We start from the raw sequence: 12,036 nt of genomic DNA, 5'->3' as shown, positions 1-12,036 counted from the left end.
CCAATGAAGGAGCTTGTAATTTCGAGAGGAAGCGGTTGGCGCGAAGAGTAAAGTGGTTTCCGTGCCTGCTCGTGACGGGCTATTAGCTCCTAAAGAATGAAAGAATGTTTATTACGCTGAGATTAGTCATTAATTCTATAGTACTAATGTTTTTTGATCAATGAGAGGATCATACATCAATTAATCCCGGCTAAATGATATAAAAATTTATTAAAAAATTATTTACAAAAGAGAAACATCTCCGATGTATGAGATAAATTTTCTTTTTCTTTTTCGTATCAATTATTATTTTCACTAATGTATTCAAAATAGATAAAAATAAAAAATTCATCGTTAGAATTAATGATTCCAATGTTATTGCATTTCTTAAATGTAAGAGAAGAAATATTTAAAAAAATTGTCACGTTTTCTTCAGATTTCTTCAGACACAATAAAAATTTAGAAAGTCTACGATAAATAAAAACTGTGCCTAGGCCACATATTTTTGCATAAAATCTTATCGTATTTATCTGTGTAATTTTTCGCCGGATGGCTGACTAGGTTAACTTGTCAATCATTTGTCACTGACCTTGGAAATAATAAACGCAAAAAGAAGTTGTTACACGAAATTAAGGCACGTGGAACACGTCAGCTGTCAAACCAACAAACTCACACGAAAGTCTCTTCTGTTTTATTTAGCAAGCTTAAAAGCATTTCTTGGAAAATATTCTTCTCGGAAAAAATTGCCTCTGATGCTTTTAATTTATTTATTCAATTGAAATGTTGCACAAAATGAGAATGTACATGAGACTTTTCTGATACAATACCTGTGTATTATATGTGTATAATGGATAATATTAAAATTATAGTCTATAATTAATTTTTTTCCCTTCAGATTATATTTACAATAAGAAAAAGGATTAATATAATCACACATTTCAAAGTTCAATACTATATTTCGATAACATATAGAGTTTACATCAAAGATGAATTATGCAACGTTGATTCGATAGTGCAAACAGTTTCTTTTTGTTTTATATCGGCATTCCGTTTTTATGGAAAATAAAATAAAATAGCAACGTTATTATAATGTCGATCGAGTGGAAAATACGATAAATACAGTGGAGCGATTCTTCATATCGCACTCTAGGTACAATACTTATTTGGCAACAATTAACAACAATCGAGATCAAAGATCGTTCACGATAACGATTCTTCTTTGGTGTAACTTTCAAGATAACTTCGACACAATTACCGTTTCGCGAGCGTTGATCCCAAAGAGCGAGATTTCCGTGGTCTCAAAAATGGAATTTCATGACACGTTGATAGGATACGCAGAGATTCGTGACGAGATTACGTCACTTCCCGTCTGATCGTATAATACAAGATCTCCCGCCACTAGCGAAGCTTTTGGCAGTAAGGATTCTAAGATTATGCGTAGAATGTGTTGCTAAAGACATCTGATAGTTACCCAGAAAACAAGGACTGTGGAACTTGGACGACTTTGAATCGTATATCTGCGAAATTACCTCAACGTCTCGTATTTGGCTACTTAATTTACAACAAGTACAATGTCGTCACAAGAAGACATCGTAATGGCTGAATCGCCACGATTATAACCATTACCAACAACGAACGATGGCATCCCGTAATATAGAAAATTTTATTTAATTCGTCTTTGAAACCGACAAAGATTCGCAAACGCTCGAGGTACGAAATCTTTTTAAAGACGCGATAAAAAAACTAGATAGTAAATTACAATTCTCGATGAGATGATAAACGAGAAGTACGTGCGTCCTTCGTGGATCGAAAATGGAAGTAAAGTAGCGTCGAGCGTTGCGAGAAACACTCCGTCTCGTCACATCACGAGCAGTCGTGCATCTTCAACGACGAAACTCTTTCTCTTCCATTCTTCCTTGAATGCTTTGTCCCTCGAACCTCGAAGAGTATCATTTTATTGAACCCACGAGGCTGGTACCCAAAGCGGTTCAGATTCGACTCGATGAATCGCATTGATTAGCTGCTCGAATGCCATGGGGAGATCAGCGTTTACTATCACTTCGTCGAAGAGATGAGAGTACAAGAATTCTATTCTCTCTGTGCTGTGCAAAATTTCATGGAATTCTTCATCCTACAACAGAGTAGATTAATGACAAAATAACAAATATAATTTTAATAGATTCTGAGAATGCTTATAATTGTGGACTCAATAAAATTATATTATTATAAAAGTAAAAATATTAAATATTAGATATTAAAAAATAATAAGCAAATTTGATGTCGAATAAAAATTAAATAAAAGTTATCTTATGATAAAAATGATAACTTTTGCATACCGTAAAGCCTCGAGAATTGCTCTCGTCGAAGGTCGATCTCGCTCTGGCTTCGTTTCTAGTTTCCTTCAGCACTTCGAACTTTGGCGGTTTCACGTATATGACATACGGCCTTAACTGCGGTGTCCTCAACATCTTGAGAGCTTGATAGTGAGGATTCAAGAGACATACATATCCAGCATTCACGAGCGAACTGACACTTTCAGAACTGGTACCATACAGATTTCCCTTGTACTCGCCATACTCAATAAACTTTCCAGCTTCGATGTCTTCCTCCATATTCTCCCGAGTCACAAAATGATACTCTTTGCCATTTATTTCACCTGGTCGCGGTGGTCTAGATGTATCTACGAAATAATTGCTCTATTCAGTGTAAAATGTTGATGTTAATATTCCATAAATTTATGGCTTTTACATACTTATAAATTATTTTAATTTTTTAAATAAATTTAGTATTTCTTGTTTAGCTCTTAATTTTTAATTTAATTATTTTAAATTATTGATTTGATTCACTGAATGTGTTCAATAAATTTTTCAAAAAAATGGAAAATAGAAAAAGTAGATTAAAAAAATTAATTTTCATTTACATAATTATATAATTTAATCATTTTATATTTTTCTATTTATAATAAATTTATTGCCTGAAAAAAAAAAGACTTACAGGGCACAGGAGTCTTATACTTTTCGGTATCGGTCGCCATGAGACGCCTCTTGAGCTCGTTCCTGCCGACTCCCGGTGGCCCGATGAGAACCACCGGTCGGTACAGACCCGGCCTCGGATAGAGTTTCGCGACCTCTTCATAGGTCGGTACCTCTTCTCGGTCAAAGTCGTCGTTTTCTGCAGCGTCATACATGATTTTTTTAGTTTTAGTTCCCTGCAAGTTGCACTTTGTGGGCGAGGCGTGCAAAGAGGTACTGGGACGGGGGCACAATGCAGGCAAAGGCACTGGAACAGAACACAAGCCTAACCGACGGTTAGGTCGTCAGGGTATCCATTAAAGAAGCGCAGCCGAGATCAGCTTACCAAATTAACAGGCAACCACCTCGAACAAGTCTGCCGCGTACATAATCGAGCATTGACTCATCCTAAAGTACACTTGAGGTGGTCACTAACGAACAGTAATTCATTATGCAACATCGCTAGCTTAAACATTAGTATTAATATGAAGCTTTCATTAGCCAGCCTTAAAACAGCGTTTCCAGAATACATTGACGTTTCATGTATCAAAATTGAAGCTTTTTAATTTATTTTTCTCAGTTTATTTTTTAAAAATATATGAAAAATTTAGGTACATTTTAATAAAAATATACAAAGCGATTAAAAAATTCGTCAAGATATTCCGAACAGCATCTACTTCGATACTACTTTGATAACATCAGTAACTGCGAACTTCGTGCAACATTAATTGATATCTGTCGCTAACACAATAAAACATTATGCAGATGGAAATACTTGGCAATGTTATATGACTCGATGAGATGAATGATTACAAAGCGAATGTTCAAACGAATAAATCCATTGTGAACACGTACTTATATTGTCTTCGTCTGGCTTCTCCTTCTGCTGTCTTTCAAAGAGAATCCTACGTTCTTGAAGAGCTCGACTAGGGATCAAACCTGCTCTCATATTTCGATCTCCTTCTCGTCTGGCTTGCCACCTATTTAATCATATTATTCTAATCAATATTCTAATCAATATTATTCTAATTTACCGCAAAGAATGCGTGTTTCTAAATTTATATATATATATATATATATATATATATATTTTTATTTATTTATTTATATGTTTAAATATATTATTTAAATATTTTTGACAATAAATTATATCTCACCAGTAGGCGTCATCTTGACTGACAATGTGCAAGACATCTCCTTTGACGAAGTCTAATCCGGCTTCCTTACAAGGAATATAGGGATCCTCAGCCGCCACATATGAAAAATGCGCTCTCACGCGAACCTAAATGATTATACATATTCAGTTTCATTGCAAATCGAAAATCTAATACGATTGCAATTATCAAATCTACTGACTCTACCTTGCTCTCTCTGACTCCGCTTTTGCTATCCGCGGGCACTATTTTGAAAGTGATTGTCCCTTCTGAATTTTGCTAGAAAAATTGTATCAAAATTATTATTAATATCGATCTTTCAAGAAACTAAGAGGAAATTCAAGCTGTTAAATATTTTATTATCTTAAAAGCAAAGCATTTGTGTAGAAACTTAAAAAAATTTTGAAATTTAGCGTAACCTTAATCTCAATAATTTGTCAAAAAGTCATACAATATAAGTCAAAAAGTCAAACGTAAAATATAATGTATTTCTTATTTTATAAAATAAATATAAGTATATATATGTACATATACATATAAATAATTTACACATTTTTGTAACTTTTAAATCTTCTTGTTTCCTCTTAGATTAAAAAAAAAGTTGAAACATACATTATTTTTCAGTAATTCCATTGACCATATGTAATCGCATTTGCTCTCTTGTAAAGAGATAAAAAAATATTTATTTTACCAAAATGTGTAGGACAAAACTAGGCGTCTTTCCCTCGACGCTGATTCCGTTGACTTCGCAGACTTCGTCGCCGACGTGGATGAGACCGGACCTGTCGGCCGCACCACCGTGCATTATCCGCGCGATCACAATCTTGCCGGTGACTTCACAGGTTTTTATGGTCGCCCCCTAATGTCAAGGTGTAAACTAGTATTGTCATTGCGTTGCATCTCTCGCGCGCGAACGCGTACTAGGGGAGCGCCTTCTTTTTCTCTTCTTAAAAAAATAAATAAAAATAAAGTAAAGTCTCTTCGTAAAGGAAGGCATATGACGCGATTTTTAATAAAATCGGAGCGCATTTGTCAATTTTTATGATTCGCTCGATCGACTGAAAAATTATAAATGTGCAACACAAAAATATAGACAAAGATTGCGCGCCGATACGTTTTTAGATAATATAAATGTCCAAATAACGTCATAAAGATATTTAAAAGGTTGATTGTAAGATCTTTCAGTTATCTCAATTACAAGACTTTTAAATCTCTTTTAGTATTTTGTGTTGTTTGAACTGCTTTCTTATCTCTTTACATTTCTCGAGATAAACAGAAAGAGGCATTCTAACTATTTGCAAAAGGAACACATTGGAGATGTAATTGTATCTCGAGAAACGTCATAGATAAAGTGCAATTATTTATGATCTTATGACAATTGTTTCATGTAAAATGTAAATAAGTCTTTTTATATTTGTCAAATGTAACGTAATTTTATAAGTTTAAATTTTATTTATAAAAAATATTCAAGTATATTTGTAAAATATATAATAAATATATCTTGTCACAGAATAAATAACTTCACTTTATACAATATACCCAACATATACATTCATGCAGAACAATAACAATAAATACAAGATGACAACAGATTTCATTTTACGAGTAAAAATGTAAGAAAACAACTCAACAAAATATACATAGACGCAACAAAAACAAATAGCAAAATCAACAAATTTATGCAAAAAAAGGCAAAAATACAAGAACGCCTTATTTAAAGCTCATCTATGTCCTGCGATCATAATATGCTAACAAGATTGGAAGTGACCAGAGATTCATGTTAGAGCAGGATTTGAAATCGGTTTAATTTTGATTAATTTAGATTAATTTTATTAGGCATAATATACTTGCATTATTATTTATTTGCTAACCACGAAAGTTGCGTTCATCAAAATTCTACCAGTTTCAATCCTCTCTTTGAAGTGAGGCAAAATAAAAAAATAGCGGCAAAATTATAAAAAAATAGTTTTGTACGTGGAATCAGATGTTCTCATCACAGGTATTCTATACTTCAGCATAGGTGTTCTATACGGCGACTTACCACGATCGGTTCAACGCCGGCATCGCCCTTCGAAGCAAGTTTGACGATGAAAGAAACACGTAATTACTTGGTTACTCTTTTTTTTTGCACTTGTACTCGTGAGACTACTCGGTACACTCGAGAAGAATAGCGGTATCAAATCGCAAACTAAATACGCAAGTACGTGAGTCGTCTGTCTACGCCGATACTGAGGAGCGGCACCTCGCGTCTCATGCAAGTCGACGCGAATATGCAATCAAATGTGGACGAGAAAAAAAAACAAATTTTTCATAAAATATATCCCTTCGAATTTTCTCTCTTCTCTGCGTCTTCTTTAAACGCAAACGCGTATATTCGAATACTACTGAACGCATGGTCTTTTTCTCCTTCTTTCACTCTTGCTTATACTCTTGGATTAATTGAGTGAAAGACAGTTCAGAAAGAGACAACGTTATTATAAATGCCGACTCAACAATCTATCTGACGTACCAGGGGCTCGTTCGACTTCACTAGCTGGACGATTTTCACCGTCTCCTCATCTTCGTCCACCTCCAATGGGATGTCCGGTAATCTCGGATAATAATCCTTTTGTGCCACTGCATCGTGAGCGCAGAGAAGACCCTTTAATAAAAAAAGGGTGATAGGACGCATTCTCTCACAAGTATTAATTTTTTCTACAAAAATAGTTTTTATATTAAATTACATATTATATAAATTATAAATTTAAAAAACAAATAAATAAAATTAAATAAATTTAATTCAAGGCAATTACATAAATAGGACGATTACAAAAGGCGTGATAAACAAAGATTATAAGAAACATAAATAAAGATATATTGACCCCCTGAAGAGATTAACTTAAAATATTTTAGCAAAATATCTCGTACTTTGTTACCTGAATATGCGGTTTCTGTAATAGATGGAAGAGTTCTTTGCAATCGGACGAGATGTGCGTTTTGGTCGATAATAGATCGAGGACTTCGACGTCGATATCCATTGAGTTTGACAGTACGGGAAAAAATTTATCGTCCTTGACATTGTTGAGAATCTTATTATGAACGTTTACTAGAGCGTTAAGTTCCTTCGATTGTAACAATTCGCTCAAAAATCCAAATTCCTCTTCGGTACAACTAGGTATTTCCGATTTGTTTTCCTGTAGCGAATTTAGCAGCTTGGACAATGCTGAAATAATTAATTTATTTTAATATGCAAGCTTAAAGAACTTTAAAATAAAATTTTTTATAAAATGTATAATAGAAAAAATAAAATAAATTTAATAAAATTTTTCTTTATTTTCTTTTTTTGTATTTATATATTTAATTTATAAATATATATATCAATTTATATTTAATCTATATTTTAACATTATTATATTTTCTTTTTATTTTATCTGTTAAAATCAAATATAATATTAATATTATTCATTATTACATATTACATATTATATTGTCATTATTATACTGCATTGTATTTATTATGTTCATCATACTTAAACGTAATGAGAATGCTAAAATACAATAGAAAATACAATACAACAATAAACTCTCATATATTTCCATAAGTATTTTAATCTAAATATGATGATTTACGTCGTCACTTATATACGTCGATCAATAAATTAATTTTTAAGCACAAAGCATTTATCCAAGACCTCCTATCCATTCAGCAAATTGGAACACCCGGAAATGTGCAGTCGCAGTTAGAATATCCGTTAACGTGGCGTATTCTCTTAGCTTCTCATGATTTTATTAGTAGAAACCACGTCCCATTACTCGCGATCGCGTTTATTTACTCTACGGCTTACCCGCTCTATATTTATAACGTACAACGTTTCGTGCTCTCTCGGCACACATTTTATTAATACGTGTCTTTGAAGAGTATTATATGAAGAGTATTCCAATTATATCGGATCACACTTTGCAATCTGCTCCAATAATTTTCTCTCGCTCTCTCTCTATTATTTTTTACAGAACAATGAAAACTTTATCAGCACGTTACCGCAATAGTTAACTTTGCTCTCCGAGCACCGCTACCCCCATTTCAATATGCCGTCCAATCGTGTCAATAATCGACAACACGTGAAGACCTTCGATGCCGCTGTTCGTCATTCCGGATTATTCAAAACATTGTCGCTTGTTCTCAAACCATATCCATCTATTTGCACTTACCGGGATCCCAGTTAACGTTTTCCATGACTGCCGCTGTCATAATTCGCACTCGGTCCAGGTGTCCCCGGGGCGCGGCGCGGCGGAGGCTGAGGATGAGCTGGGCGTCGCGACGCTGGGCGTCCGTTCAAGCGATGGGTATCAGAGACGGCGATACCAGGATTCGGGTCGGCGTATTATTTCTGTCGGGGTCGCACGCTGCGCCGTCGCGTCGACGGCACTCCCGGCGACGACGATGCTGCTCCGCTGATCTGCTGCTGCTGCTTCACGACGTATCGCGTTCGTCTCTGAAGTGTCGTTATCATAGCGAGAATAATCCGTTACGTAAGCAGCCTGTCACTCGACACGGGGTAGAATGACCGCTACCGGATTGGCCTGACCCGTGCGATACCACATGATTCTCTTTCTACGTCGTTCTCTCCGACACCGGGATGTGGTTTACCTTCTCCAAAGAAGGGCACTCTTTCTCGCCGAGAGAAACTTCCCTCGCGAACGATCTACCCGGCACTGGGCACCCCCAAAAGTTCGCTCATTTCCCTCTCGTAACTCAGACGCGGCTCGGTGCCATGTTGAAAGGCGCTGTAACGCACCGCGCACCACCCTTCTTCGGCCTTTGCTACGTCCCGACTCACCCGACAGCCTCGTCTCCTTCTCTCTAGCGTTGGCATGTATGGGTCATGGAAAGAGATGGATAATTCATCGAAACCTGACCCTACTTCGCTCACACAGGGACGGCGTTGCTCGAAAGTCGCTATGGTCATTTCGGAGCAGTTCTCTGGAATGGCAAAATAATTCATGCTACTAGATCGAATGCCATTTGTAGGAATAACAATTATACATTTTCATAAGTAGCGAGTTTTAATCAGTGGTTTTAGAAAAGAATAATTTTATATATATAAAAAAATATATATATATGTATAATCATAAAAATCCCATGAAAATATTATAACTTTACTAAGATAAAGAATATACTAATATTAAATATGTAATTAATTAGAGCAAGAATGCAAATGAAGCAGAATGTCCTGTATATGCAAAAAAAAATTTAAAATTTTTAGGAATTACGAAGAACAATAAGCTGAAAGAAGCGCAGGAATTTTTTCAATACAAAACGTTCGTACTGAATGTAAAGCACATATTTGAATTAATAATTTTATTCATCCGAATATTTAAATTCAATTATCACACTGTGCTCGCGCACTATATTTTAAATAATTCATTCAAGCGATACGAAGAACACATATAGAGAAATTGACGTATCAGGTATATGGCGTCATCTCTTGAAACTAGTGGAATTACATATCATCAAATTAGCATCGGTTGATAATATTGCATTGTATCGGCAAATAATACTCCATTATATACAGCAGCTATGTGTATTTAATTTATTTATCTGATTATATTTCTGAATATTATATCCAATTATATTATATCCAATTATATAAAATCCATTGCATAATAAAGATGAAAATTTCATTAGTTACAATCTGTCTCTTTAAATTTAATTTTAAATTTAATTTAAAGCTACGGTTTATATATATCAGTAGAATTTATTTTTTCGTATTTTATAAATGAAAATATAAAAATACCTACGCGATAATTCGCCGACGATCAAATAAGGTTTTCGGAGAGCGCAACAATCTGCGCGCACTTTCATCTCATCGTTTGTAAGAAATATACAATGTTTTTGCTCCGAAAAGAAGGAGAGAGAAACCGCGAAGAAGAGAGTGCTCCGTCGAGCTGTCTCGGCGTCGCGGCGCGCTCGACCGCGCCGCGGCGCCACCGTCGCAGTGTGTACATCAGTTGTCTATACTGCGGAACGTCTCGCCGCGCGCAGCAGTTTTTTTTCGCAGTGATTTTAGTCGAGTTTTCGCGTGACGGATCGCCACGCGACGCTTCTCACGACTCGCAGTTCCGGGCCGATCTCACGAGTTTCGGTAAGCCCGTTGGTTTCACTTTACTTTTCGCGTGCGACGGCCCCGTGCGAATTGACATGGCGTGTTTGACACCCGCGCGCGTGCCGCCCGATTTTCGCGGACGTAGCGTGCGCGCGCGCGCGCGCGCGTTGTCCCGGACGACGCATGCGGGAGCGACCGGGACGCCGACGTCGGGAGAGCCGCGCGCTCCGCCGACGCGGTACGTCGCGACGCGACCGGGAAATCCACAAGTGGTTGCGTCGCGGTGTGCGTATGTGTGTGTATATGTGTGCGTAGATGGATGAATGAGCGAGCGATTGTACGTGTGCGTGCGCGACGACGACGAAACGTCACGCCGCGCCGCCGCGACGCAGACCGCGCCGCGACGCGACGGTCCCGAGAGGATCGGTCGCCAGCAGGGCCGCATCTAGTTGCCGTTGCAGCGGATGAGTTTTCGTGTAAAAAGGAACCGGCGCCGATTTCTCCCGATTGTTTTCAATTTGAAAGCATTTCGGCAATCGTGCTTTCTCTTGTACATATCTCTGCGTGAAAAACTGGATTTTATTTATCTCTCTTAATAATCTAGAGGCAGTTGATCGATGTTATTTGTTCTATCATATATAAATATAATTTAAATATTCTTAAATTGTCATCAGTTGTATTTCGAAAGTAATTATTGAAGAGTGAATAAACTGAGCAGACATGAATTTTTCTTTTGTATAAAATGTCTATAAAAAATAGTGTTTTAATTTATTTTTTAATATGTTTAAAGGCGCTTCGGTTTCTTTTATGTGATGAGTCTTGCGAAATTTTAATTACGAGATACAAATATACGAAATATAAATTGTAGTTACCGAACCAACAGTTTTCAATAGTATAAAAGTGTACTAGTTGTTTTTATTCGCAATCAAATTTATAACTAAATGATTTATTTTAAATATTTGTCTTCCCTCTTTTTTAAGATTCACATTTAAGGTAAACAGAATGATTTTGAAAATATTATATACGACTCTCTATTCCGCAATCATATAATTGGGAATATATGATTTTTTATTCACAGCAAATTTTCCTTTCTATTTTCTGTGATGATATTGAAGTGTAATATGTGGCGTAAATAAATTACATCTGATACTTAATAAGGCGTTGTTGATTACTCACTTGAAACATCCTCAAATTTCCTTATATTTTTATTTACAAGAATCTTTTTCGGTTGTTACAGACACATACGTCTCCTCGCACATTTTCGCATCTTTCACGCTTCTTTTCCATTCATCGTTTTGGTAAGCCCAATATTTTGTTTATCTTTTTCTTCAATATATTGTTTGCATCTTTTTTTAATTTAACACTGATTTATCATCCCATATTAATTGCACTCATTACATGTATCTTTCATCTTTCATTTATTTATACGTCTAATCATTTTTTATAATCATTTTATAATATTTTATAATATTTTATAATATTTTAATTATTTTACAACGTTTGAACGTCATTCTCATTCTTGATATCAATTAAAAAATTTTTATTTCAAAAAATAATAAATGAATTATAATAGATCGATCATCTGTATTACCGCGCAACATTGGAGATCAGAAATGCAGCTCACGTTGCAGCTAAAAGATGTCGCCATCAGTTTCATACCAAACTAGTCTTTAACTTTTAGAACTAAAATTAGAAGCACTCATTGAGAGACTCAAATATGTCCTGTAATAATCAATTTATTAACAATATAATTATTAGTAATTTTATTTAATTTCTATTTTTATTATTTATCAAGTAATTAAAATCAAG

General features: G+C 35.4%; 2 protein-coding genes across 9 annotated transcripts in view; one reads left to right on the top strand and one right to left on the bottom strand.

Moving 5' to 3' along the window:
• Window positions 1-915: 915 nt before the first annotated feature.
• LOC105255609 (MAGUK p55 subfamily member 7) lies at window positions 916-8,955 on the bottom strand. Of its 5 annotated transcripts, none has more exons than XM_011264997.3 (11): window positions 8,333-8,955; window positions 7,060-7,346; window positions 6,654-6,785; window positions 6,186-6,212; window positions 4,836-5,003; window positions 4,352-4,423; window positions 4,148-4,272; window positions 3,846-3,970; window positions 2,974-3,258; window positions 2,316-2,659; window positions 916-2,110 (listed from the first exon to the last, which is right to left on the bottom strand). In XM_011264997.3, exons 1-11 carry the CDS (start codon window positions 8,370-8,372, stop codon window positions 1,934-1,936), a joined length of 1,782 nt encoding a protein of 593 aa, XP_011263299.1. In that variant the 5' UTR covers window positions 8,373-8,955; the 3' UTR covers window positions 916-1,933. The 5 variants fall into 5 exon arrangements, with proteins under 5 accessions (XP_011263299.1, XP_011263298.1, XP_011263301.1 ...); XM_011264996.3 differs by having other exon boundaries at window positions 2,974-3,276; window positions 8,333-8,954; XM_011264999.3 differs by having other exon boundaries at window positions 2,974-3,150; window positions 8,333-8,953.
• Window positions 8,956-10,113: 1,158 nt separating this feature from the next.
• Window positions 10,114-12,036, top strand: part of LOC105255611 (protein bric-a-brac 1) — a 336,203-nt gene continuing 334,280 nt past the window's right edge. For all 4 annotated transcript variants that reach the window (XM_020028896.2, XM_011265002.3, XM_020028897.2 and 1 more), the window contains exons 1-2: window positions 10,114-10,266; window positions 11,465-11,525. The gene's annotated coding sequence lies outside the window, so the exon portion shown is untranslated. The remainder of the gene's footprint in view (window positions 10,267-11,464; window positions 11,526-12,036) is intronic.

Source organism: Camponotus floridanus, unplaced genomic scaffold (assembly GCF_003227725.1).
Source record: "Camponotus floridanus strain SB8 unplaced genomic scaffold, Cflo_v7.5 scaffold2, whole genome shotgun sequence".
NCBI classification, from domain to species: domain Eukaryota; kingdom Metazoa; phylum Arthropoda; class Insecta; order Hymenoptera; family Formicidae; genus Camponotus; species Camponotus floridanus.
Note: the sequence above shows the minus strand (reverse complement) of the source record. Positions and strands in the feature narration are given on the sequence as shown.

Bases quoted from the DNA above. Each gene is read 5' to 3' on its own strand.
- LOC105255609 (XM_011264996.3), bottom strand. From the start codon at position 8,372: ATGACAGCGGCAGTCATGGAAAACGTTAACTGGGATCCCG. The intron at 3,971-4,147 runs GTGAGATATAAT...ATGATTAAATAG, and splicing joins AGTCAAGATGACGCCTACTG to GTGGCAAGCCAGACGAGAAG. The intron at 2,660-2,973 runs GTAAGTCTTTTT...ATTATTTCGTAG, and splicing joins GTATAAGACTCCTGTGCCCT to ATACATCTAGACCACCGCGA.